The sequence below is a fragment of the Festucalex cinctus genome, chromosome 13, assembly GCF_051991245.1.
Source record: "Festucalex cinctus isolate MCC-2025b chromosome 13, RoL_Fcin_1.0, whole genome shotgun sequence".
Taxonomy (NCBI): domain Eukaryota; kingdom Metazoa; phylum Chordata; class Actinopteri; order Syngnathiformes; family Syngnathidae; genus Festucalex; species Festucalex cinctus.
The window spans coordinates 19532368-19560080 of record NC_135423.1 but is presented as its reverse complement, the minus strand read 5'-3'; the positions used below and the strand labels follow the sequence as shown (position 1 = coordinate 19560080).

At 38.6% G+C, this 27713-nt stretch overlaps 4 protein-coding genes across 16 annotated transcripts; 3 read left to right on the top strand and 1 right to left on the bottom strand.

The window, feature by feature from the left end:
* Nucleotides 1-178: 178 nt before the first annotated feature.
* Nucleotides 179-5013, top strand: mffa (mitochondrial fission factor a). Of its 3 annotated transcripts, XM_077540635.1 has the most exons (8): nucleotides 179-384; nucleotides 999-1216; nucleotides 1746-1909; nucleotides 2029-2120; nucleotides 2871-3035; nucleotides 4002-4058; nucleotides 4231-4315; nucleotides 4397-5013. In XM_077540635.1, the coding sequence occupies exons 2-8, from the start codon at nucleotides 1003-1005 to the stop codon at nucleotides 4526-4528; spliced, it is 909 nt and encodes a 302-aa protein (XP_077396761.1). In that variant the 5' UTR covers nucleotides 179-384; nucleotides 999-1002; the 3' UTR covers nucleotides 4529-5013. The 3 variants fall into 3 exon arrangements, with proteins under 3 accessions (XP_077396761.1, XP_077396762.1, XP_077396763.1); XM_077540636.1 differs by lacking the exon at nucleotides 2871-3035; XM_077540637.1 differs by lacking the exons at nucleotides 2871-3035; nucleotides 4002-4058.
* Nucleotides 4942-12206, bottom strand: LOC144032992 (dynein axonemal assembly factor 1-like). Of its 6 annotated transcripts, none has more exons than XM_077540633.1 (3): nucleotides 12116-12206; nucleotides 7416-7718; nucleotides 4942-6749 (listed from the first exon to the last, which is right to left on the bottom strand). In XM_077540633.1, exons 2-3 carry the CDS (start codon nucleotides 7714-7716, stop codon nucleotides 6100-6102), a joined length of 951 nt encoding a protein of 316 aa, XP_077396759.1. In that variant the 5' UTR covers nucleotides 7717-7718; nucleotides 12116-12206; the 3' UTR covers nucleotides 4942-6099. The 6 variants fall into 6 exon arrangements, with proteins under 6 accessions (XP_077396759.1, XP_077396758.1, XP_077396755.1 ...); XM_077540632.1 differs by lacking the exon at nucleotides 12116-12206 and adding an exon at nucleotides 9524-9663; XM_077540629.1 differs by lacking the exon at nucleotides 12116-12206 and adding an exon at nucleotides 8157-8913.
* Nucleotides 8510-10884, top strand: mrpl44 (mitochondrial ribosomal protein L44). Its single transcript, XM_077540634.1, has 4 exons — nucleotides 8510-8761; nucleotides 9412-9880; nucleotides 10030-10208; nucleotides 10288-10884. The coding sequence occupies exons 1-4, from the start codon at nucleotides 8586-8588 to the stop codon at nucleotides 10460-10462; spliced, it is 999 nt and encodes a 332-aa protein (XP_077396760.1). The 5' UTR covers nucleotides 8510-8585; the 3' UTR covers nucleotides 10463-10884.
* agfg1a (ArfGAP with FG repeats 1a) lies at nucleotides 11939-27542 on the top strand. Of its 6 annotated transcripts, XM_077540622.1 has the most exons (14): nucleotides 11939-12089; nucleotides 12157-12349; nucleotides 16800-16893; nucleotides 18690-18805; nucleotides 19149-19314; nucleotides 19684-19840; nucleotides 20156-20275; nucleotides 22373-22588; nucleotides 23032-23191; nucleotides 23271-23335; nucleotides 23762-23881; nucleotides 25009-25161; nucleotides 25296-25390; nucleotides 26739-27542. In XM_077540622.1, the coding sequence occupies exons 2-14, from the start codon at nucleotides 12183-12185 to the stop codon at nucleotides 26796-26798; spliced, it is 1689 nt and encodes a 562-aa protein (XP_077396748.1). In that variant the 5' UTR covers nucleotides 11939-12089; nucleotides 12157-12182; the 3' UTR covers nucleotides 26799-27542. The 6 variants fall into 6 exon arrangements, with proteins under 6 accessions (XP_077396748.1, XP_077396750.1, XP_077396747.1 ...); XM_077540624.1 differs by having other exon boundaries at nucleotides 11945-12349; nucleotides 23765-23881; nucleotides 26739-27541; XM_077540621.1 differs by having other exon boundaries at nucleotides 11945-12349; nucleotides 26739-27541.
* The last annotated feature ends 171 nt before the right edge of the window (nucleotides 27543-27713 follow it).

Genomic DNA, 27713 nt, shown 5'->3' with positions numbered 1-27713 from the left:
TTAATATGTGCCATGACGTAACACAATATTGATGAATATTATTCCAAGTGGTCTCGTAATATTGTCAAAGTGTAGTTAATGTGGCATAGTAAATTAGTTTGCACGTACAACTTTGTTCGTACAAGCTTTATAGCTTTAATTTGAGCGGTCGTTCAGTGACGTCACTTCCCATGACGATTCGGACCTTCCTGTCCTACAGAGCACGCAGTACAATGAGAGAAGTTCCTCCTTGGTTGCGGCATACTGTCTGACAACTCCCGCCTTTTGGAATTTTACTTCCACCTGTTTGGGGCTCAATATAAAGGTCTTCTCGCGAGTCAAGATTGAACTTCTTGTTTAGAAAACATTTCGGGGAGATACCTACCTTTAGTAAAAGAGTAAAGGGTAAGAAACAGGTTTGGACTCTCCGCTTCCATGTTGCTAATGCTAGCTGATTAGCGTCATAAACCCACAGTTATATTTGCCAGTTTTTTTTAAATGTCAGATATTAGAAACTTTAATTAAACCAGGACACAACACGCCAATCCAATCGTATTTTTATGTACATAATTGCGAATGGTAGTTTCAACAAGTTTGAGGGTGACCGCTATGGAGCAGCCGATGCTAATGAGAAGAAACATGCCTCGTTTTACTTGGATTATAAGAGCCCTGTAAAATAATATATGTCGTTATTGTGATTGACTCGATCTCCTAATCGAACATTTTCTTTGGCCATTTATTAATAACTAATAGTTGCATCGAGTTTGTCCTTTGTGTCCGTGCAATGTTCTGAAATAATCAGCTGATCCGGCTCCATTGTACTCTTATCAGGGGGGGACTGTTTTAATCATGTGATTTGTTTTTACATCATACATTTTAAATGGCTTCCAAAGACATCAGAATCACAGAATGTTAATATTAGTATGTTGTAGTGAGTCAATTACTATGCAGTCAGTATTGACTGCTAAGTGTATAACTAATGATGGGTCAGTGAAAAGTTTCCTTTTATTTCTGCACAGCCAAATGAGTGGCGCAACATTTCCCTCTCCCATTGCCGAGATGGCAGAAATAAACCGCATCCACTATGACCTCGAGTACACAGAGGGGATCAGCCAAAGGATGCGCATACCTGAGATGCTTAAAGTGGCACCACAAGCCCAGCAGGACTCCAGCGTTGGTTCACAGCAGCTTCCTCGCAGTGTCATAATGCAGGTCCCGGAAAGAATTGTTGTCTCAGGTCTGTATACCGGTACTTGTCTGCGTCCTTGCTAATACATCCAAGGCCTTCTCTTAATTGGTGGCTTTGTAGCTGTGGTAGAGCTTTTGACATGTACCAGATGCAGCATGTTGAAAAATATATTTTTACGTTTGGTTTATGGAATCAATGTTTCCTTGTTTTTTTGTTGTTGTTTTTTTTGTTGTTTTTTTTTTTTTGCCTATTGATTGCCATGTTATGGACCACACTAATAACTGAATTGTAGGTAATTTATAGTTGTGCATTTTCTGCCATCAATGAAATAATGTCCTATACCATGCTGCTAGCCAAAAGCTTGGAGGGTCCGCAATTTCAGGGTTATTTGTAGTACATACTAGCTATTCCTCCGTGCTACGTAATTGACTTTTTTTTTCTTTTCTTTTTTTTTTTTAAACTTAGAATAAGAATAATGACTAAGTTTGGTACTGTAAGCTTGTGCGGCTGTAATGAAGGCACAAACTCTGGGAGGCATATGGCCTAAATAACATACTATAATATCTTCTTACCTCAGGTGATGATGACAACCAATTTTCAAGGCCGAGAGACCTTGATTTAATCCAGTCAACACCGATAGAAGCCTTGTCCCTGAAGACCCCACCGAGAGTACTTACACTCAGTGAGCGACCTCTTGACTTCCTGGAGGAGCATCGAGCAACTCCTGAAAGTGAGGCCGTGGTAAGTGACGGAGCAATCAATCCTGTTCCATTACAGTATGGGAGAATCTATTAAGAAAAATAAAACTGACTTACAGTAAATCCTAATTAGTCATTGACAATTGGCATTGTTTGTTTTAGCTGCGGCCCCAAGGGCGATCGAGACGAGAACGCTCAGCTAGTGAGAATGCAGCCGTCCGTCATAGCAGTCAACTGATGCATAACGATTCAGCGTAAGTATTTGTTCAGACATTGGTACTATGTCCTTGCATGTTGCATCTTTTTCCTGCTTCGTTCTACTTTCATCTTTCCCCTTTTTTGTGATAGAGACGTCTCTATTATAAGCATCTTTTTGTTTTTTGTTTTTTTTTTTGGGGGGGGGGGGGTGTCATTTTTTTCAATAATCCATTAAAATTGGTTGTATATCAACTATTTAATTTGGATTAATGGTTAAATAACAATCAAATTCGTTAATAGATTTTCAAATTGTAGAACATTTGAAATAGGGAAGGAAAGTTTCCTATTACTGTACTTTAAAAGAAAAAATCAATATGAATATGACTTTCCTATACTTGCTGTAGTCCCCTTCTCCTAACTCATATCGATTTATTTTATTATTTTCTGCTTTTCATTTTCTGTGCAGTTGCTACATTGGAACTCATGGACATTTACGATAAACCTTGACACTTTAAAAACAAATTAATGTGAGAGCTTGTAATTGAACTTAAAATAATTTGCCTTGTTGAGGCCTCTGATGTGCATGCCATCCTCCTGGCTGTTTTTGTTTGGTGCTTTGGATGTCACATTATCTTCTCAATCTATTTAGCAGTGTTGCTTTTCTTAACACCGCCGCAGAACTGACAAATTTGAGGATAGTTCCTTTTCCTCATTTCTCTCCCCTCTCCTCCCCTGTTCCCTTCTCTCTTCCTCTTTCCTTATTGTTTTCTCTAAATTGGCTGCTCTAAATGGTTGCCTCCAAGCAGTGCAACAGCATCCCCCCCAGCCACTCATCACCCCCCTTCCCCTCCCACTGTGGCTGAAGAAGAACACAACCTGTACAGCACTAGTGGCGTTTTATCTTTCCTCCAGTGCACTACACGTCGGGCCTACCAGAAGGTCCTTGAGGTCTTGGATGAAACCCCTGGCAGGTGACCTCCCAATTGCCATAATCTCTCATTCGGCCATTAAGGAGACTAGATGCCGGTCTTTTCTAGCGGCCAAGCCCACTCAATATCATTTCTATCAGCCAGATAGGATAGCATTTTTTTTAATATATATAAAACTAAAACAAATTTTTGTAATGGACCAATATATTAAGGTGTAAAGGTCAGACAACAGTTCCAAGCTACTGGGAAGCCATTTGGCTGAAAAATAACCGCTGCCGTTTTTGACCACCATTTCTCACATATTGTTCACAAAGCAGCCTAAATCTTTGATGTTGAGCACTTCTCCTTTGCTGAGATAATCCATCCCACGTCACGTGTGACATATCAAGATGCTGATTAGACACCATGATTAGTGTGCAGGTGCGCCTTAGACTGTGCACAATAAAAAGACACTCCCAGTCAGCTGACTGGTCTTCCGATTCCCCAGACAATAAGCCGAAACTACATCTTTAAGTGGCCATGGTGATATCGTGTATGTGGAAAAAGTTTTAGATCTTTGAGTTCATCTCATTCATTGCGTTTATATTTTTTTAGTATAAAAATTAATTCATTCCCACAAAGGATTAGTGGTAACAAATGGCTTAGGTAAGCTTTTATAGGCTGGATTTTATTTCAAAGCCTACCTTAGCAAAACCAGGCTCTTACCAAACAAGGAAAGTGGTTTGACAGAACTTCAGATTACACGAGGTGAAATGGATTTAACTAAAATGAAGGCCAGCGCAGTGCGTACTGTTTTTTCAAATTGTCAAAACAAAAACACATTTTTTGACTATTTTGAAAAGTCATTTAATTGAAGCCAAATCATTTCAATTGATGGTTTAGCCTTTTGGGTGTTTAGGTTAGGGAAGGGTGTCCTCATTTTTGCATGCTTGTGGAACAGTGCTTTGTGCAAGTGCTAGCTCTTATTTTTCCCTTTTTCCCAAACCTGTATTCCCCTCACCCCTGTAGAAAACCATCACTGCGAGGGGGGTCAGCTTCAAGCTCCAACCCCCTGCATGAATCGAGGTAACATCACGTAGCACTCACTTCTCATCTTGTTCCTCACCTTTTAGCCATTCTTTCATCCCTATTCCTCTCATCCAATGCACCATCCATGTCTTGAACTAAATAAATACAATTGCAAGACTATTTTACATGATTTCAAAACATTTTTTAACATAGCCAATTGTTGTTTAAGGTTGGCATTATCAACATATGAAGCCTCTCTGGATGGGGCATCTGACGACATGACTATTGTAGATGCAGCAACACTTCGACGACAGGTTGGTTCTTCGTAACATCAGTATTTAGCGAGCTGTTCTTGCAAAATTAACAAAAAAAAAATGTGTACTTTAAATTTGTAGCTTATCAAGTTAAATCGACGACTTCAGCTTCTGGAAGAGGAGAATAAGGAGCGAGCAAAACGGGAGATGATCCTGTACTCTGTGACTGTAGCTTTCTGGCTCGTCAACACGTGGGTGTGGTTAAGACATTAACGTGCATCTCTATTGCTCTTATTCCCACAAAACAAGATAATATCCCTATGCTGTGTGACATGTTACACTTGTTGCCATCTGAGCAAGACCATCGCCTATTGCACGATGCACTCATGTTTTCTTTGGTTTATTTAAAACAGACATGGACAGTTTTTTTTTTTTTTTTTTTTACTTTCCTGTTCTTATTGTTGCTTTGCCACAACTTGATTTTAAATACAAATGTTGAATAATGCTAAGCATGGCTTGTAAATATGTATCACTTTAGAAAGGAGTATCATGCTATATTATGTTTCTAAATATAAATGTTGAGCAATGCTAGGCATGACTTGTTGTAAATATGTATTGCTTTAGAAAGGAATAAGTCATTAATAAAGTACAACACTGTTTACCAAAGGAAGAAAATGGACCTGTGATAGTAAATATGTTACATTTTTATTGTAGAGTATTATAGACAGTGGATATAAGAAAGATGCCTGTAAAGGTGAGTCAGTGTTGATCATTTTGTTGAAGAAATCATGTTTCACTAGAGAAGTCAAGCATCAAAGAAGGCTATTAAAATAGTCTTGTGAGTCTAAATATACATTCTATTTGATAGCGCTAAGTGAATTCCAAGATTGTACTCAAATATATTTAACAAGCTTAGTAGACAATAGGAGACTGTTTGTAATTTCATACATAGAAATTTCCTATCACCAAAGTCAATGACCCCTCCCCTAGCTCAGCCTTCCTCACTCCTGGTCCCCGAGGGCCAGAGTTCTGCAGGCTTTAGATGTTTCTATCCTCCAACACAGCTGATTCTGAAGATCAGCATCGTTATCAGGCTTCTGCAGCTTGCCGATGAGCTGATTGTATGAATCAGCTGTGTAAGAGGATGGAAACATGTAAAGCCTGCAGGACTTTGACTCTCAAGGACCAGGAGTGAGGAAGCCTGCCCTAGCTGATCCCAGAGGTTCAACTGAGAACGCCTCCACATCTAAATCAAAGTTTATGCAATCAAGAGCATGTCTTTTTCATTTGGTAGACAATTGTCATTGTAATCAAAGTTTAGCAGTCCCACTATATCCCTTACTGAAAGGGATATTTGTATTTGACGCAATATAAATGAGTATCTACGAACCAAGGTTATTTTAGTTAACGAAAACTAATGAAACAAAGTAAAATTCAAAAAACATTTTTGTTAATGAAATAAAAAACGAAGAATGAAACTACATTTTATGTTTACAAAACTAACAAACTATAATTATAGCAAAATCTAAAAAAAGCTCAAAACGAAATTAAAACTAAAATGAAAATTCAAAAACTATAACCCTGGTGCTAACAAACCTTCAGTTAACTTTTAAGAACAGTCATTTCTATGACAAATTGTAATGCAAATTACATTAACAAAAGTGGGCCATTGATTTTGATTAAGTTTGTCAATGCACCATTTTTTCTAAGGTTAATGTAATGTTACAAAAATGAGTCAAGTACACAGCGATGAGTGCTGCCGCAGGAATTTAAGCTGTTGAACATCCTACTTTTAACAACCTAAACAGGTTAACCAGTCAGATTGTGTCCTCAATCAGAGATAATCAATTTTGAAGCTCCTCAATCAGGCAATGTGGTTTAAAGGATAAATGACTTGTTTTGAATGTTGCAGTTGGTTCAGGAGCATCCAGATCTTCTGGATATATTAATGATGATGAATCAGGGGCTTTGGTTGACTTGCAAACACTTGAACACACTGGATTATCTTCACTAAAAGGGTTAACTTTCCCAACTGGTTCATCCTCACTGTCATCCCCTGTGATTTCTTCTATTTTTGGTCTCACCATCATATTGGAAGACATTTCTGAGACATTATCTGGCTCCAGATCCTCCAGGTCAGGCAGATCATCAATGTGTAGTGGACTTGTTAGTGGAATAGTTTCCAACTGCTCTGCATCCACCAGTTCGGTCACAAGTGGGCCAGGACCGTGTGATGATTCAGGAGAAGTCACTCTTTCCAAAGGAAGTAATTGACATGCAGTGTTCACTTCTTGACCTGCATCATTGCTTAGAACCACCCTCTCTGGGTCTTCCCCATAATCTTCCTCTTGTGTTTCTTTGTGTAATTCCTCATCATATTTCTTGTGGTCCAACTGTTTTGCTTTGCTTTGTGTAAACTCCTCATGGGCATCGAAGGTGTCCTGAACAAATACTACAAGTGGTTCCTCTGGATTGATTAAAGTCTTGGTTTCACCTGAAATTGACCAGAAAGGGTAACATCTTTATTCATTATGAACACAAGGAATTTTTCATTTATATATGACGTTACAGTTGCTCGGGGATCAGGTAACGACCAATCACAGCTCACCTCTTTTCTGAAGCAGAAGCTACGTGTTAGGGCTGTTGTTTGCCCCTAGTTTTTTCTAAACCACACAGTTAAACTACGTTAGTAATGTGACGTCACCTTGCCAAATGTGATGTCAGTTGTGCATTTATAGAATAACATATTGACAAAATGATAATAATCAGAGTTACAGTTTTGCTAATTATCTTTTAAGAGATAATCATATCACATTGTGGGAAAATGTTTTATCTAGTTACGAGTATATTGTGTGCGTGTGTGTTTTGTTGATTCGTGACAAGATGTATTATCTTGCAAACTTTTTTTTTATTTTATTTTTTTATGAAAACTGTACTGGGGAATTATGACCATATGTCAAAGGTTTGGGGCTTTTAGCTGTATGCCAAAGTCAATCTATTGTATGTCAACAATTTGATTTTTTATTTTATTTTTTATTTTTTTTAATGTACGACTAAGTTAGCATACAAAAATGTATGAAGCAATAGAAGCTATTGTTTTTGTGAACTGTGGAAAGATGAATAAATAAATATGTGCAAACAGACTATTAAAACTGCTAACCTCTGTCAATGTCCCCTTTCATTTGTTGTTTCTCCTGGGCTTTCTTTCGAACCATTGCCAAAGCATCCAAGCCTTCCTGAATTTTTCTCCTTTCTCGTGTGTTCCATTGATCTCTCTCCTTGCGTTCCTCCTCTATTCCACCAAGTGCCCAAGCCTCTGCACACGCCTTGTCTTTGGGGAAAACAGGCCTGTCATCGAGGAAGGTAAGATGCTTGAGGCGGACAATCAGTGTCTTTCTGTAGTTGGGGATCTTTGTCACAACTTCATTTCCCAACAAGTTAAGGACTCGTAGTTCTGGCATGGCTTCAAGCACAGAAAGAATATCAGGATCATTTAATAGGTTATGAGACAGATCAAGCACACTGATGGATAGACATTGACTCAGGTGCTCTATGTCCCCAATTCCCTCCAGTTTGTTATGGGCAATCTGCAGAGTAGTAAGATTAGGAAGGCAGGAAATATTCTCAATGGCCTGTATGTAGTTATTGGAAACATTTAGGGTGCTCAGGCTTTTCAGATGCTCAAGATTTTCCAATTTGCGGATGAGGTTCTGCTGAAGAAACAGACAGCAAAGGTTAACCTGTGCATTCAAATTATCAATCTGTTGCAGTCCATTGCTTTCTAGCCAAAGACACTTCAGTCCAGTGTACTCCTCCAAATTTTCAATGCTGGCAAAACCTTTAAAATGCAAATATAAGGTATCATTCAGGCTTGGTGTTGAGTAGAGTTTGTACTGCTTACAGTGGTCTTTCAAAAATGACTTTGTCATCCGCGGCCCTGACTTCTTTCCATGTTCTTTCTTTTCTTCGCGTCCATCCTGTATTGTGGCAACTTCAGCAGATGTTTCGCTGTCTCCAAGTTCAATTTGAATGGCTGTTGACGTGCAATTAGGTTTTGTTTCACTAACCTCAGCAACCAACATTGTGTAAAAAGTGTCTGGCGCTTTATATGTAATTGTAGAGGTCCGAAAGATATTCTTAAGTTGCTTTCCAACCGACAAAACACCGAAAGAGTAAAAGAAATTCGTAACCGCGTTTAGTTAAATCAGCAAACGACTTCCTGTGTTAGTTGATGTTTTGGTTCCCATGGTAACGCCCCAATAACCGGATATTGTCACTTGTTTCCAGTCGGACTGGTTTAGCCGACGTACATTTCTGTCAAAGTGCAAGCATGGCGTCAAGGGTTATTTTTAATCGAGGCGCATTGACGTTTGGGAAATATTGCCAACATTTGAGTTGGAATGTCACAGCCACGCAGGTTCGAGGGATGAAGCGTTGGATGAGGGCCTACGTAAATATTATGGCAAGAAAGCTAAAGCTTGAAGGTCCTCCACCTCCGAAACCAAGGTGAGGCTAACATCATCTAAAACAACCTCGTTACATATCATCTCAAGGGACATTTAATGATTTGGATTAGTTGTTGTTGCTTGTGTATTTAACTCCTAATGCAAGTAGTGCGTAAAATATTATATTCCATTGAAAACCGTGAGCATGCAATGCGGTTTCCTACTAGCCCAGATAGCAAGTTAGCAATGCTGGTGCCCATTCATAACAATTAGTTCTGTAGTAGAGTTCTTGAAATGAGGTACAATATATCCGCAAAATGTATTGAAAGTCACTGCAAGAGATATGAATGACCGTTTTTAAATTGTGTACATGTATTTTGAGGAATATTATGTTAGCAATATTATGAGGTGTTAATTGCCCTCTTCATCATTTAGAAACGTCACTCAGCGTCATGCAATGTAAACTTCAACTACATAACATTTAAATGTTTACCTCTGATAGGGGTAATCAAATTGAACATTATATTTAAGTTTGTAATATACAGCTTTTTGTTCTTGTATTGGGTCACTTACTACTCCTACTATAAGTGTACTTAATTTAGATCGTTATTTATTTTATTTTGTTTAAAGTCTGTAGCAATTCCACAAAAATCCTCATGATTTGTTTCTCAAAATACAACACTAATCAGATACACATTTGATTTCTTTCAGATCCCAGAAATCTAATTGGGATTATCATGCTGAGATTCAGGCTTTCAGCACCCGCCTCCATGAGAACTTTTCCCTCGAGCAACTGAAAACAGCTTTCATAAATCCCTGTTACCTGCAGGCAGAGCTGAAAAGGAGACAAGAGCTGGGCATGGACTTTGAAGTCGCAGCTCTTGCTCTGAATGATAATATTGAGTTGAGTGCACAGGGAGATGTCTTCACAAAAAACTTCCTCACTGATTGGTGCAGTTCTCGTTTTCCCAGCCTGCCAACACAAGGGGTGGAAAGTGTTGTGAGACACCTCACAAGTGTAGCCCTAGTGAGCGATGTAGCTCGCAATCTTGGCATTGAGGATCTAACCTTGAGTTTAGAATTCCCCGTGCCGGACAATGTGCTTTATTCTACGTTCATGGCAGTGATTGGAGCACTACATGACAATAGTGGAACAGAGCGCGCTGGATATTTCCTAAGGGTGAGAGTTGATTGATTGATTGATCAGTTCAAATAATGAGGTCATAGACCGATGTGTAGCTCAGTTGTCTGTTTGAAAACGATGTGTTTATATTCTTGTTTAGTTCTGACGTATTTATGCATTTTATGCTTTATGCTTCTGTACCTCAGGATTTCCTAATTTCCCAGCTAATTGGAAAAGAACTGTTTGATATGTGGACAGTGGTAGATCCTATGGGACTTCTGGTGGAGGAACTAAATAAGAGGAATGTTCCCCTACCAGAGCCCCGCCTCATCCGGTCTGCTGGGTCCAGCACCGTTCTGCCGCTCTATTTTGTTGGTTTGTACAGGTATGTGTATGTTAGTTAATGTATATTTATTGTATATGATTTGTATTTCATTTATTCTGTTTCCATTTTATAAATTTAGTGACAAGAAGCTCCTGGCGCAGGGTCCAGGTGAGACGCTTATTGCAGCGGAGGAGGAAGCAGCTCGTGTGGCCCTGCGAAAACTCTATGGCTACAATGAGAACCGCAGACCCTTCAACTTTAGTCCACAGCCACTGCATGAGCATCCTTTACTTCAAACAGCCAGCAGCAGTTAAAAAAAGAACATTTGGGTTTTTTTTGTTTTTGTTCTTGTTTTTTGTTTTTTTTTGCTACTTGAGAACATCTTTACTTAGCATCACCAAAATAATGTACTTTTCTGGATCATTGTCTGATTTGTGGTCTTAAATGCCTATCTAAACAAGAACAGATTATAAGTTCCAGGTTTTGTATTTGCTTTAAGAATACATTGAAAATCCATTGCTTGCCCTGGGTGACTTACAGAAAACAATAAGTGTTACAAAACTGCCTTGTCTTTGTATTGAATATCCAGTGTAAGTATAATTTACATTTTGAAATTTTAGTCAGTTATCTATTCACTTTGAATTAAAAAAAAAAGTGTGATCTATTTCTGCTTTAAGTGATTATCATCATGAAGACCGTCATGTCAATGAGGCATAAAGTATGCAATCTGTACATACACACTATTGTCTGTTTTTCTTGCATGACATAATTTTGAAATTGCACAAGCAGGTTTTTGGAGATGGCACTATAAGAAAAACTTTACAGTTTACATATCAGTATTGCAAATAGAAACTTTTTTGGGGCAAGCAAGTGTTGGTGGACATTAAAATTACGTAGTTCCCCAAATTAGTTTTACTGGTATATTCCATTATGTTTAAATATTTTGTGTATGTTCCTCTCTATTAAGCGGATGATGAATGTTCAATTTGAAACGTTCAAAAGGAATAAATAGTACCGTTTATACGGGTTAAGATTATGAGGGATCCTTGTAAAAAATAAAAAATAATAATGTCCTGTAAAGGGTTCCTGAATCTTAAATTTTGAGAACCGAGCGACCCAACAGGCATTATTAAAAAGAAGTTATTTATTAAAAAAGAAAGCAGACATGTAGTGCAAGTCATTTGTCATTTAGGAGTACATTACCGCTGTGCGAATGCGTTCAAGTACTGACTTGTAAAGAAGAAGAAAAAAAAACAACGCCTTTAATAAAACGAGCCTAAGGCTATGGCAATTGCTAAATGCAGTAATAGACATTGAGTAAATTATGCCCACGGCAACCTTAATAACAGTTTGGCATAATTATTTTTTTAAGATGCGCTGTAACGAATGCGGAAGTTTATGGACATAATTATCTTGTTCAGACTACAGTATGTATAACTGATTTGACGTCTCGTGCTGCGTTCTCTTTCTTCAGGACATCTCGAAATTATCTTCCGCTCTGGCCCATAGGGTGGCTGTGAGGAGACGGGCCAAATCGTTCGTCATTTAAATTAAATCCGTTTAATGAAACAGCATTTCGTATGAGTCAAACTATTCCTGTGTTTTGGGGGAACCCCCCGTCAAAGACAGCTATTGAAGAAAACAATTAACATTTAAAAAATGCCTATGACTAACAGTACACAAGAACGTACGTAGTGCACTGCTCACGTCACAAATATTGATAGTTCAGCGAGCAAATGCAGCCGCTGTAACCACCCCATCTGATATAGGCGTTCCCTAGCATTGAAGAACTGCACCAAAGGGGCGTTGCAGTGGCTTTCCGACTACCCAGCATACCTTAAACGCACCATCAAAACTCCTCGAGGAGTCGCGAGGCCGCTCTGTCAACGGAGCCACCCACCTTCCCTCCTCCCTGTCCTATCCTGTCTGACTGCTAAACAGGTTGGCAACCTTTATAAAGCACACACCTTTGTATTGAGACACCAGGTCGCCTTCTCTTTCTTTTTAGTCGAATCGCGTTGTATAGGCACAATCATGGCGGCGAGTGCGAAACGAAAGCAAGAGGAGAAACACCTGAAGATGCTGAGGGAAATGACGAGTTTGCCTGCTAACAGAAAGTGCTTTGACTGTGATCAGCGCGGCCCAACCTACGCCAACATGACGGTGGGCTCCTTCGTGTGTACCTCCTGCTCCGGCATCCTGTAAGTTACCGAGTCGCTGGACCTTCTAGTAGCATGGACTTGGCGCGAGCGCCACACAATGTTCGATTATTTAACCATGCATATGGTTGACACGAGCAGTTAGCCTACTAGCTACTGGCTAACGATGGTTGCTCTAGCAACATTGGTGCTGCTGAGAGTTATAACATGTACTTGTTGACATGATATTGTCAGTGTTGATCTGACTGACAGTTGTCCTGTTTGACTTTTGCTTCTCATGGCAGACGCGTGAACGAAGTGACATTTTTAAAAACCAAATCAACACACTGCTCGCCTGCTACCAGTTGCTTGTCAAACCTACTAACTGTGCTTTCCAAATGTAGTCCACGTACGTATAGGATACGACTAACTATTTTGGGTCGTTTGACGGTAACACGTATACAGTAGAGCGTGTTTGCGTTAAAGCTTGATAGTGCAGTTGTGTAATCAAGCATCTGTAGCCTGGGATTTGGGATTAGTGAAGAGTTCATCGACTGACATTCAGATTGCACTTGTTACTAAGGATGTGTTGTTTATGGCTGTAACTATTGTGATCACGTCTAGCAGAAGTGTAGACGTCCTCTTGGTGGAATGGGTGTCATCAGGGTAGAATAATTATTTACACAAGGATTGTTTCACTTCGTATCGTATTCGTTCTTGCAGTGACAAAATGTTTTCCATTAATAAAATATTTAGAGTGGTTTATTTTAATCTATAATAGCGAATCATTCTCAATAAAAACTTATAATTAGCTGAATATTGATTGTACATGAGAAAATACTGCATAAAAACAAATGTTAAAAAAAAAGATGTTTAAAAAAAAAAAAAAATGTAAATCCATCCATTTTCTGAACCGCTTGCTCCTCACAAGGGTAACGGGGGTGCTGGAGGCTGGAGCCTATCTCAGCTGGCTATGGGCAGTAGGCAGGGTACACCCTGAACTGGTCGCCAGCCAATCGCAGGGAACACAGAGACGAACAACCATCCACATACACAAGCACACCTAGGGACAATTTGGAGCGCCCAATCAACCTGCCATGCATGTCTTTGGAATGTGGGAGGAGACCGGAGTACCCGGAGAAGATCCACGCAGGCACGGGGAGAACATGCAAACTCCACCCAGGAAGGCCGGAGCCTGGACTCGATCCTGAATCCTCAGTACTGGGAGGCGGACGTGCTAACCCGTCAACCATTGTGCCGCCCAATATGTGAATGGAACTAAAAACTAATAAACATTAAATTCACTGCCAGCCATTTTAGAACATTTCAAAATTTTCAATACCCACGTGATAATACGTTCAATAATTGTATATAAGCCGAATCTACCAAATGATAGAATCGACTCCCTAATTTTTGCCTCGTCCCGTTCTTTTATAATTGACAGTAGAAAAATGTAGGTTTGCCAAAATACAGCCATTTCTCCCATGGACTTTGAAACTGTGTTTATTTCATATAAATTGGGGCAATGATGTCATCTACAGGTGGTTGGGCGTCAGTAAAGTTGTTTCCAAGTTTGACATTTACAGTGGAGCATAATCAGATTCTCCCCCATCTATCCCCGCTCTAAAAAATATAATTGACAAGTATACTTGTCAAAGGCAGTGAATGAGTTTAAAAAAAAAATTGGCAGTTTGATGGATGCCCACCTTTCACGGAGTGTTTTATGACATGAAGCTTCGTAACAATACACGGACTGAGAAGGACTGTCTGTACTGACCTGGATCGATCAGGATGGACGTAAATCTACTTTAGTTGGTGCTCAGACCGTGTAGTTTAAAAAAAATATATTATTATTATTATTTTTATTAAGCCTCCGCGTCATAAGGCAAAGCATTCGCCGAAAATGTGGTGGATGGGTCGATGTAATGATGGTTTCGCCCAGCTGATGATGCTGCATGATAAAAACAACCACATTATATTAAAATAACTAGTGTTTTAATGTAATTTCTATTTTTAATGGTGTTAGTGATTTGATACTAATAATAAACACAAGTTAACGGGGAAGGGTGTGCAAATTGGTTAATTGAGCAGACAAAATGTGGTCAATGGGTTGTTGACTGTGTTGGTCACGAGGCAAAACAAAATGACTACATAGTCACAATCAGGATTTTGATTCAGTCTTTGTTTTTTTTTTTTGTTTTTTTATCAAACACTTTAAAAAAAATTGTTGTAGAGCAAAGCTGTTATTGCCTCCAGCTAGTTTGTAGTAAACTTGACTAGAGAAAAGAAAAGCTGTCAGCAATGACAAGAGTAAGTAACTGCATATTTACACAGACCTGCGGAGTCCGCAGTGAAGACTATTGCAACTCCTTCACAAAACATTGCTACGCTTAGTCAGTGTGACAGAAAAGCAGGAGTTTACAGTGCTCACAGGTAGAGAATCTCCTATACAATTAATTAATTAATTGTTGCTACAAGTTAACACTATTCTGCAATTGTCTGGTGACCAGTTCAGGGTGTACCCCGCCTCTCGCCCAATCATGTAAGTTGGGATAGGCTACAGCACACTCACAACCTGAGTGAGGACAGGCACGTCAGAGAATGGATTAATGAAATGATCATTAGTATTGTTTGACAATATTTGTCTTCCTTTTTTTTGAGTTACCCCTGATTTGAATTTGACCATGGAAATATTCTCGCATGCAGTGATCTCATCAGGTCTTCCAATTGTGTTAAAAACTGTACCACGATGTTTTAGTTTTGTTTCTCATCGTCATCGTCTAGCTTAAAATCATGTGGTGTAAAATATCTTACGTGAAGATAGTGTATCTCTTAATTGTTTGGATTTTAAAGAGATTTCCACATAGGAACCAATGGAAATACAATTTAGCCATTCCATGCTTTAAGGGTTACAATTGTTAGCTTAAACTACTTAAGAATTGTGCAGGGACTTTTTAAGTAATGCTTAACATTATTCATAGTCATACAAATGGAATTAAATGGTCTATAAAGCTTAGTTGACCAAAAAAAATGTCAGGAAAGGAAATTCTATAATAATTTTGAATTGTACATTTTATTTGAGTGTCAGAAGTTATGTACACAGCACACTGTCCACTGATTGTATGAAGCCTGATCTGATTGTAAGACAAGAGGCAGAATAGCTTTCTGTGTTGTAACCAGCATGTGATGTGAATGTGTAACAGGAAGTGGTGGAGATATGTTGTTTTCTCGTCGAGACTTGCAAAAGAGTTGGCATTGTGCATGCTCCAACTTGATCTGTTGTCTGCAGTCTTAACATACTGTATACTGTAACTTTGAGCAGCTACAGAGGCGGACCTCACTTCAAGCCCGCCCCACAATCTGGTGATTGGTCTTCTTGCTCTTATTATTACAGAAGTGAAACAGTTGAAACAAATTGTGTTTTTGGTCAAGTGACCCTTATTTAGTACCGTATTGTTGGGAAACATTGTTTACTTGTTAAGATTTATTAAAAAGGTATCACGGATCATCTCTTACTCCAAAATAAAATTGTGGTTGCTCAATAGGTGGAGCTGGAATCCATTACGTAAACACATTCCTTATGAAGGTGGAGGCTTTCCCTTGAGGAACTCTTATTTAGAATATCTCTTTCAGAGATTTGTACTTGGCAGGAAGTAACCCCACTTGACCTATGTATTACCGTTGTACGGAAGTTAGATTTACATGAATACGAGTATTGTGCCCTCTTGCAAATCTGCTATGCCAAGCATCGAAGTGATGTGATTTTTTTTTTGGACAGATCAAAAAACGGGGAACAAGCAAACCTCTCATAAAAACAGCGATAATTTCATGGATTGGAAATGAGTAGTTTACATCAGGAAAACTATTTATTCATTTATTTATTTATTTGTTTGTTTGTTTATTTATGTATTTATTATTTAACAAGTCTGTAATTAGTCGGCACACATTGAACAGGAAAGTAAGGGATGGTGAAAACTGCAAAGCCTCTTTAGTGTAAATTTGCCAGATTTTCTCACCCTGTAGCAGTAACAGTATGCAAATGAGCTGTATTTGCCCTGGCTGCTGTACTTTCCATTACATTTTAGTTAGTTTTAATACAGGAGTGGGACAATATGGAAGCCTCTCAATGTGATAAGTGCATTTCAGCTGCACTGTTAATGGTGATCAACTTATTGTCCAGATAATACTTACTGAGACTGTCAATGAATTATTCCAATCATGTTGGGCTAACTGCTTTGGTTTAAGAGATCAATATTTAAATGTATTTAGGCGTTTATCGCTGGTGTCTGGTTGAAACATTGTACCTCCAAAATTTTTCAGAAGACCCCAAAATCGGCATGTTTGCTGCATCATCAAAGAGTGCAAGCCATTTTCAGCACTTTAGATTGGTCAATAATTTGTAAAAGACTCACAGATCCCTGAAGATAACTAATTTTACTAATATCTAGAATTTGTAAACAGTATTTCAATAAAATGGATGTCTGCTATTTTTTTTATTTTTTTTCATTCACAGACGAGGACTGAATCCACCCAATAGAGTCAAGTCCATCTCTATGACGACCTTCACACAACAGGAAATAGAATTTCTACAGAAAAATGGCAATGAGGTAGGCTTTGGCTGTCAAAGTTAAAAAAAACAACAACACACAAAACACACACAAAAACACAAACATTTTAACCACTCTAATTTTACACTGCTCCTAAGAGACACATACACTACATGAAAGGTAAACACAGTCCCTTTAAAACGGTGCAGACTAGAGAGCCGGACGTCACGTGACTATTTCTGTGTGTGTGCATGTGTGTGTGTGTGTGTATAGTGGTGGTGGTGGGGGGGTTGGGCAGGGGTGCATTAAAAATGGGAGCAGGTGAGGTGGCGCAAAGGGAAATGATATCCCCGTACTTCGATCCACCTGCTTCCCAGAAAAGTGTGCGTGTGTGTTGCATTTAGAAAGAGGGAAAAAAACAAAAAAAAAAACAGATGTGGACCACAGCATTGCTTAACACTGCTGCGAAAACTGAGTCTACACATAGCGGAATGGTTTGGCCCAACTTGTCATATGCCACCGAGCATCACCTCTCAATCATTTCAAAATTTTACTTGAAATTAAGTTTGATTTCTTTTTGAGAACAGATCTTTCCTGTGACTCGAAAAGAGGGCAATTAATGGTGATCATTTTTATGTGCAGAAATCTTTATTTATAATTAATTGCATTTTTTCTTTTTTAAGTTATCTATTTATTTCCAAATAGTGTAATGGACCATTATACAAATCGAGTTCCAAAGTTTAATGAATCAGACAAAAAAAATATTTCACAGTGCAATCGCCATGAGAGCTAAATAGGTTTTGCATTTTCAGTTAATCATTTGAATCTCTTTATCTTTACCCATATTCAGATTACTGATAGACCGGATGGACTAAACTATATCATTATTCAGCAGTAATTTTTGGAACAGAGTAAAAAATATAGCATCGCCACTTAGGAGGTGGCGTCTATTTAAATCTGTAACAAAGCAACAGGCTCAAGGTTAAAGCAGAGTCATAAATCCTCAGAGCGGTTTTATAAATACTCTAGCCTTCAGTTGGCCTTCTGTCTGTCCATAGAGACACTTGGCATAGATTGCAGTGGTGTGTCCATGTGGGTGCATCAAAATACAGTATATGACAAAAGTGTTTTCTTTTTTGTATGTGATGTTAAAATATGACATGAATTGCTTGATTTACAGTAAGACACTAATTCTGAAGGCATACGCATGAACTCTATGAACCTGATGTCATGACATTAGGTAAATAATTCCAAGCTAAGGGTATTTTAAGTCCTACACAACTACCGTAGCCGGACAAGTGCATATTTTGTACATTAACCCCATCAGGAACTGTCTTGGTGGTGCATGCAGTTGAGACATTGCAGAAAACAAATTCCCTCTATCTTGACTGAGCAATCGAATAGGCACCACTCATCAGTTAACAACACTATTGGCTAACGCCTGTTTGTGCCTCCAATTAAACACAAGGCAGTTTTGCTTATCATTTGGCCGTGACCCCTTCTGTTGATTCATCGTGACCCTGGATTCTTGCCCAGCCTAGTTACCAGGTCATGGGTGGAAAAAAACTCTCTGGGGGAGGTTACCATGTAAACAACTTATGGTTTGACAGTGGGGTGGACGTTTAGGGTCCACTCAATGCTTACAGCACATTTGAAATAAATAAATAAATAATAAATAAATAAATAAATAACTTGATTTATTTCAACCTTTAGACAAAATACTCCTTTAATTTTTATACAAGTAATTAAAAACTAAGTGGTTTAACATGTCCCCTTTGGTATCATGTGTTAAAAGTCAAGCTAAACAAAAAAATGTGTGTAAAAATTAATTTGTTTTCTTATTGCGTGCGTTTCAGGTATGTAGACAGATCTGGCTAGGCCTTCATGATGGGAAAAGCTCATCAACACCAGATTTCAGAGAACCACAGAAAGTCAAGGAGTTTCTTCAAGAAAAATATGAGAAGAAGAGATGGTAAGATACTTCTTGAAAGTTAAATTCTTGAATAACAAGGAACCTTTCAGATTCGCATCTGAATTAATAAAAATAAGGTTTAGGGCACTGGAAGTGTATGGTACATGCTATCTTGCCTTGCCAAAAGTCACAGCAGGTCCCAAATGCAGTTAAATAAATAAATGGTTGTGTTCCATCAGGAAGGGCATTCGACGTCAAAACTGTACCAAACAAGTCATTACACTTGGTTCACTGTGATCCCTGATGATACAAGCTGAAAGTGGCAACAATAATGCAATTTAAATTTGGAGAAAAAAACACAAATGCTAATACTGGTTGGTTTGTTGTTTCCTTTGCTTCCCAGGTATGTACCGCCTGATCAGGCCAAGGCGGTGGCATCTGTACACGCGTCTATCTCTGGCTCCTCAAACAGCAGCACCAGCAGCACACCAGAGGTTCGACCTCTTAAATCCCTCCTCGGAGAGTCAGCTCTGACGCTCCATCTCAACAAGAACACCCCACCTAATCAGGTAAGATTCTTAAAGTATGCACAGATGTACACAAGCGTAAACTGACACTCCTGCGGTCGGTATAAATTAGACTGGATATATGAATTTTTTTGGTGAGATTTTTAGTGACCTATCCTTCTACATGATAGAGACAAAATATTGAAGCCACTCAACAATATAGTTCCACACAACAATAATTGTTAAATATTGCCCTTTGTTCAGTGTCAATCAAAATTGTTTCCGTCTCTTGTAAAGGGTGACTTCTTGATACACTGTTATTGGATTTCATTGGTTGCAGGTTTACCTGAATGTTTAGTGCATTATTTGGTACACGCTTACCACTTTCCGTAAAGCAGGTGTGTTTACAATTAGGTCTTTTGTCTCTTCCAGTCTCCGGTGACCAGCCGTGGCCAAACACATCAACAGCATGACAAGCAGTTTGACCTCCTCAGTGACCTGGGTGGCGACATCTTTGCCGCCCCACCAAAAATGAGTGCAGGCGCCGGCTCAAGTTTTGCAAACTTTGCACATTTCAACAGTCACACAAGTAAGAGGGAGACGTAATTGTGTCTTAAATAAAATGTAGAAACCTCTTAGCAGGAATGCTGTTCCAGAAACCATGAAAATAGTTTTGTTATCATACTAAATTCTCAGGTTTTAATGCTGCTCTACCTTAAAGATCACATGTCATCCCATCCTTGATTATGTCACATTTATCCCATAATCCTATGTCGTCTTTTTTTTTTTTTTTTTTTTTCTTCCCCCAGTCACATCTATGTCCTTTATGTTTAATGTCATTCTTCTCTCATTGTCTTTGTTGGTCTGCCTGTGTGAACATCATCGTCACGATTCCCTCCTCCAGCAACACAGAATGCCAACTCAAATGCAGACTTTGCTAATTTCGATGCGTTCGTGAGCACTCCTGGGTCTGTGTGTGGTTTCCCTTCAGCACCCCACGCTCCATTCCCAGCCTCAAGCACAGGTAGAGCAAATTGCCTTCACTAGACACAGTATTATAGTAATACCTTTGGTATTTTGTTTGATATAATTCCATTCAACACTTGACTTAAAGCAATATGTGTGTACAGTATTCAAAATATTTAATAACTTTTCTTATTTCTTCGACTTCAAGATTAGAATGCATTTTAAGAATTCATCAAATCATCTTAGTTTTGGCAGGTTTCAAGCCATGTCCTGAATCTTTTAAATAATTATCGAAATAAAGTAGCATTTTGGATTTGTGACTGGCAAGTCTGCTTTAAGGTTTTCTGGGGTTACAGGGTTTGTTATGCCCCTAAATGTGTGGGTTTTCTCCTGGCACTGGCTTCTTTTTCCCCCCCCCCACATTGATCCATCCAGTTTTCTCAGCAAGGGTCGCGGGGATGCAAAAACATGCATGTTAGGTTAATTGAAGACTCTAAATTTTGTTTTGGTGTGAATGTGTGTACTGTCAACCCCTCCATATCCTCATTGGTTTGCATATTTGCAGATTTTTTTCCCCAAATATTTTCGAATACTTTTTTAGTATTTATTTTTATTTTTATTTTGGTCCCAGGATTCTCCCCCTATTTCTGCCTCATTTTTTTTTTTATAGAAAACCTAGAGTGGCTGTTAAAGCATTCTTCAAAGCGCTGATTAGGTTTGAATAAAAACGTATGCATTTCCCCCCCAATGCATTTCAGTAGACATCAATTATATACTGATTTTTGCCATCTCGACTGCACAGAATATGTGCCTGTGATGTGATGGCAATCAGTCTAGCTTGTAGTCAGCCTTTGCCCATAGTAAACTATGATAGATAGGTTCCAGCTCACCTGCGACCCAAATGTGGACAAGCTATAATAAATGGATGGACAAAGGAGTTCAATATTAGCATATAGTGTTTAGAATAATATAAATATTTTTTTCCAATAATAAGATTGTGCAAGTGCCTTTCAATTTGCATTAACGGGCACAAAGTGCACATCATGAGCAACTTCATGGAGCACCTGTTGTTCATGCATGTGCTTGATGAGTGACTGTTTATACCTCCTAATGCAAAACAGCAACCTTTCGTGGAGATCCCAAACTTGTCATTTTTTGCAGTGGGAGGTCCACACCGAAACTTAAGTGATCTTTTATGCCTTTTTAGGCTAAATTGCACAATCTGTTTTCCTTCAGTAGCACTCTATTCGCTTTGACCTCAATATTTTGTGTGTGTGCTTCTGGTTCAGTTTGCTTCTCCAACTTACAAAGCTCATTGGCCCGTTACTTATTTTCCTCATTTTCTTTTCGATTTCTATCAATTTCTGCTTTTGGGGCTGCCAGCATTCACTGTCCTCTCATCCAGCTGCAGTACATGTGAGTTTGCAACTGCCCTTCCTCTCCTGGTTGCATTCAGTAAGTCTCACACTGTTTGGCCTCGGTCATTCTCCAATATGCAGTGTTGTCACATCAGCTGGATGTCAACACCAACATAAAATGTTACCTCCTCTTAATCGAAGTCTCAGCAATAAAACAAAATCATTACATTATTTGGTGATTTCAGCCAACTTTTTGTGAGAGGTGTATAATCGTGTAGAATTAGTTGGAGAGCTATTTTTCTATTATTTTGGCCAGACTTAGATGAAGATCACTTTAATATTTTAGGACCAATTGTCAAGAAATAAAGACAATTCCAAAGGGTTAACAGACTTTCCTTTGCAATTGTATTTGTATGTTCTAGCTTCAAGCTCTGTGTGTAAATGTTAAATGACATTTTCCAATATCGCTGGAGCCTACATTGTTGTCCCTAGACTGAACTACTGTGGACATTGCATCAAATGGCAGCCATATGAAACATCCAAAACGTGTTGTGAACTGGCACAGAGCAGAGGACTTTAGTTTTGTTTGTAACTCTTGTTGATTTGTGCTAAACCCAGAAAAGGAGCTGTTCTGCACATCCCATAGCTGAGTGCAGAGGATGCGGTATAGAATACACTGTTTAGCCAAGCCTGACTCCTCCCCAACTTTAGTTGAGTCACCTTCTCGCTTTTGTATGTCACCGAGCACCAACAACCCACGTCCCCTTATGACTCTACAATCTCTCTCTTTCATGCAGGTAGTGCTTCAGGGGGACTAGCAAATGCCAGTTTTGCAAATTTTGACAACTTCCCCAAATCATGTAGTGCTGACTTTGGATCCTTCAGTTCGTCCTCCCAGAGTAACTCCACAGGAACAGGCAGGGACACCGCACAGAGTACTAGTGTCCCCGCCGATAAATACGCAGCCCTTGCTGACCTGGATAACGTGTTTAGCTCTGGCAAAACAGAGCAAGGTAAACCTCTCCTGCCGAGCCTGTTTCATCGAGCTAACTTGTTTCAATTAGCAATTGTTTGTATGAGCAAAAAGTGCTTATGTCCCAACTAAAATAATTTTGGTGGCGAGTCATGGCTGATACGTTTTAGTCATTAATAATTATCTATAGCTATGCCAGTTAGACATTGAAGAGGACCATGTTTATTCTCTGGTTCCTTGTCTATGATAATCCCAAACAACAAGGCTCAGCCTCAAGGGGCTTTAAAAAGTTGTGCAGTGGTTTAAAGGACTCAGTTCACATGGGAAAGCTGACGTTCGATGATGGGGAAAAATATTACATTTCTTCTGGTGTTTATAAATGGCAGGTATTTCCAGACCTTTCACCTTGAGATTCAAAATGGCAAGAAGTTTTTGATTGGTTGAGGCCACTGAGCACTGCTGTTGTTTGTGTTACTGTTCCAGGGGCCGCTATTCCTGCTGGGGTGAGTTCAGTTTCTGCAGTGTCTCAAAACCAACCAGCACAAGGAACAGGGGACCGCTATGCTGCTTTAGTTGAACTTGATACAGTTTTTGGCCCTTCAGCTCCCTCTTCTGGTGTTTACAATAACAGCAGCACACATGGGTGAGTATTTATTTATTTATTATTTTTATTTATTTATTTTTACTTCAAAGTCTTATTTTTTATATTTGTTTTTGGACAGGATTTCTGGAGTATCCACAACCCAAGCACAACAAGCACTCCCTGGTATGGCTCAAACTTATGGTGGTGAGTAAATACATTTATTATTTTTATTTTTTTATGTTTTTCAAAAAAAATTTTGGTACGTCACAATTGCAATTGAAAGCTTTTGTATACTTAAGAAACTTTAGTAACCTCGCTGTTGAAATCCTTAAGTATTCAAATGTGTTGATTATAAAGGAAATATGGACTGCAAGTGTGCATTATTATGAGATAACACCTGCTCCTTACCTTGATTCTGAATGTAAAATGTTGTTTTGGACTCTTTAATACATCTTGATATAGCACCAAGAAAGGGCATTGATGATCATCAATACTTACTATTTCCAGAAATTTGAAAGTGTAGCAGCGTTGAAAAGGGGTATTCTCAGGTTTCTGTTTGCAATGGTTTTGCCATGCAATTTTGTTGACCTGATATTACTTTTTATATGTCCTGATTGAACCTCTCCTTAGCAGCCCAGCCAAACAATCCCTTTGCAGCTGCTGGTGTTGCAAACGCACCGACCAACCCTTTCCAGAACAACAGCAGAGCCTCCGCTGCAGCAGCTGCAGCAGCAGCAGCAGCAGCAGCAGGTCAGTCACTTTGTGACCATACAGTTGGAACTCAGTCAGGATCCAGCCATGACAAATCTGCTCAACCAATGTGCAGACAGCAGTGGTTTATGTCACCTAAATTGTGCTGGTACAGTGAACTGGAAATCTCAGATACAGACCATAGAGAAATACATTGTAGTATCTGGGTTTTAAAGTGGAAATCCATCAATAGAGCGCCGGGTGTCACGTGACTGTTCTCAAATACGCTACCACATTGGCAGGATAGTAGTGGCACTACATGAAGGACTTAAAATGGAGAGCAGCGCTAAAACTAGCATTTGCCCGTCAACATTTTGTCCAATTGAATTCATCTCACTTTGATGAAAAGGACATAATGAGATGTGCAACTTCAACTTTGAACTGACGGCAACGGCATATAGGGAGAGTGGAAGGCTACAAATTTGTGCAATCTGGATTTGTTATTCTCATTTTTGTGTGATCAATATGTCATTTAAGATTGCAGCTTCATGCAAGTCTTACACTTTTGTTATTAGGCATGTTAGCATCTGCAGATTTGGCTGCTGTCGTTTGTGCCGTAGAAAATTTTGTTTATGCTGCTATTGTTGATCAGTTAAGTTCAACTGGGTAATATCTATAAAACCATATATATATATATATATATTATTATTGTTATTTTTTATTTTTTTGTTTGTTTTTGTTTGTTTTTTGTTTTTGTTTTTGCGTGTGGTAGGAAGCATCTGCTGGTTCAGCTGCCAAGTGCCCGATCATGTCTTTCACCATCATTTAGTAATCATAACTATATAATAAAGCCACATCTACATAACTAACTGATCCACTAATTGACTCACCTGATATTAAGTCATTGCTATACAGGAAAACTCCACTTTAGTCAAAGTAGCAACATGTTTTTTATCCTGCAAAATTGGCATTGGCTGTGTTTGACGTAGTGCATCGTAGGATGCGCGGCATCAACGTCCACAGCTCTGGCATGTACAACTATCAACTAACTAGCAGTGTAGATATTCGCAGTGGAAAATGATCTTTCATTCCCTGATGGCACAATGTGTTGTCAGAGTCCAAAAGTGTGAAATAAACTTACAGTATTTAACCTTCTGCTATCCTGCTATTTATTTATTTTTTTCCAGCCTCATTTGGCACCGCTTCAATGAGTATGCCTGCCGGTTTTGGCAACACTGCAGCCTACAATCTCCCAACCAGCTTTAGTGGAACCTTTCAACAGCCTTTTCCTGGCCAGGTGCCCTACTCGCAACCTACAGCGTATCCCCAGCAACTCAATGGTGTGTGCGAGTGCGAGTGTGGATATCGGTGTTTTAAGAGTCACTAAAGATAAAGACTTGCATGCATTGAAGGTTGCATTTGGTTCAGAAGAAGAAAGTGGATCCAACAACTATCATATGTACTTGTTGTGCAGGTGGGGGATTTTCAGTCTTTGGCCAAGGCAAGCCAGTGGTGACTCCTTTTGGGCAGACGATGGCTGGACCAATGGTTTCCAATAACCCCTTTCTGGTTAGTGAGACAAATCCGTGTTACATTATGTTTTGTCTAAATTTAACTTGTCGCATAGTCATAATAATAGTACTTGTCTTTCATGTTATAAGACTCAGCTTCATCTCGAACACTTTAAGATAATTGTAATGTGACTTAACATGAAAGGAAATGCACGTCATTTATTTCCACTTTAAGTATCAGTTAACAGCTCATGCTCACATATAATCCAGATCTCTCAAGGGTGCTTGAAAATACGTGATGTTAATTTTGTAGGTTTAAGGACTAGCGAAAGGACGCTGATAACCGATATTTGGAGCTGATATTTATTTTCACTAAAAGGGAAAATATTGGCATACGTTTATTGAACCTTTAATGGTTGTAAAATATTGGAGTTAAAAAGAAAAATCTTATTCGATAGACATGTTTTACAAATCTAACAAAAAGTTCAGGAATCTTCCAGGGGCAGTAGGATGTCTTCAAGTCAATAGCTCCCTATTGTTTCCTAAGTATTAAAATTGTACTAGTTTTAATTTCAAACAAAGACAGAAGGTGCAAAGTTCCCAGGATCAGAAGAATCTATGAAAATTAAAATAATTACATACCGTTTTTTTTCCCCCCCTTCCTCTGAACACTTTTTTTTTTATTTTTTTTTTTTAATGGATCTATTATTGTCCGTGCGATTCTTCAAAATAGCTGATGCCGATATTTGTCAAAATAATCAGTCTATCTGTATTAAATACCGTATATGTATGTTTAGGATTAGGTACAATGTTCAACGTAAATGACTTCAATCGCAAAAGACTTGTTAAAAAAAAACAACAACAGTATTTTCTATGTTGTACTGGACTGCAAAATATTCTATTGTTTTAATATTGCAAAAAAAATTACAAATAAAAGAAAATCTAGCAAAATTTTTGATTTAAGCATTTCTATTTCACTAGATTTCAGTCATGTCTAATCATCCAAATCTTGAAAATTGCTCTTGAAAGTAAGTCCTTAGAGCAGGGCTGTCCAAACTTTTTTTTTTTTTCTTTTCCTCCAAGGGTTACATACAGAAAATTAGAAGGGTGCAATCTATAGTAAGCAGACTTTACAGTACTTGAGGCTCATTAATGTGATGTGCTCACAAATTGGACCATGACCCTAAGCATAAAGTGGAAAACTGAATTACCTTTATTCTCCACAGTCTTATGAAGAGAAATTCTCTTACTATATTATAACTAAGAATGTATGTGTCTTTGCATATCTAGAAATGATTGATTAAATGTGGAAAGTACTTGTCATTCTTATTTATTTCTTGATCGAGACCAGTATTATTTTAACCATCGATTTAACTTATCGATTTGTGTGCATGTTTGCTTTGTAGGGTGCGGGGCCAACGTCACAATATCCAACAGGAGGCTCTTCAACGAATCCCTTCTTATAGCATTCCTTCATATCAGCTCTTCTTCAGGGTCGACTGATGACGCTTGCACCTAGTTCACTGTTTTGTTTCACAGGTAGCTTTAAAACGCAATGTTTGTATAGATTTGTATTGCAGGTTGACACAAATTGACCACTTTGAGGTGTGACAGTCACGACACTGGCATGGTGAGAAAATAATGTGATGGTGAGTGCAGAGGAAGAGGTTGATCCCCCTCTTCCCCATTCAACTTGTGAATGGATCGTCAATCTGGCTGAAAAGTTTGGGTTTGCAAGCAGTAGTCATCCTTTACGCTAAAATTTTGTGAATATTGTTTCCTTCAGCAAACCCACTCTGCACATATCAGTATTTGTATACAAGGTTTGTTATAACAGAATTGTTGCTTGGGAAAGCCAAAGCGGACTGCCATCGACATGGATTATTTGTGCAGAATACTTTTAGGTCAACCGGACAAATATTGCATGTTCTCTCAGGAGAAAGAATGATGCAGTGCTCTCTGCCAGGCCACGCCCGCACGAAACAGACCTGGCTCACAATGTTGTCCACATCCATGCCGGGATGGCGCACAAACTGACAACCACTTGCATCGGGCAGTTTTAAGTTAAGTTAATTTGTGTATATATAAAGTGTATATATATACTAAAATGAGTTTTAAGAATTGACCAAATCATTGATTTATATTGATGTATGAAAATGTGCTGTTTATATAAATACATATATCTATATCTATAAAAAAAAAAAAGTTCATTTGTAATGGTGTTGCATTATTTATTTATTTTAACGTGCACGAATCCTCAATTTGCTATCCACAATACAAGCAAAAAAACACATTTTCATTTAAAATCACATTTTGCACATATCAAGTTAGATTTCTCCTTTGATACAGGAAAATATGGGTTGAGTTAGGAATTATTTTTG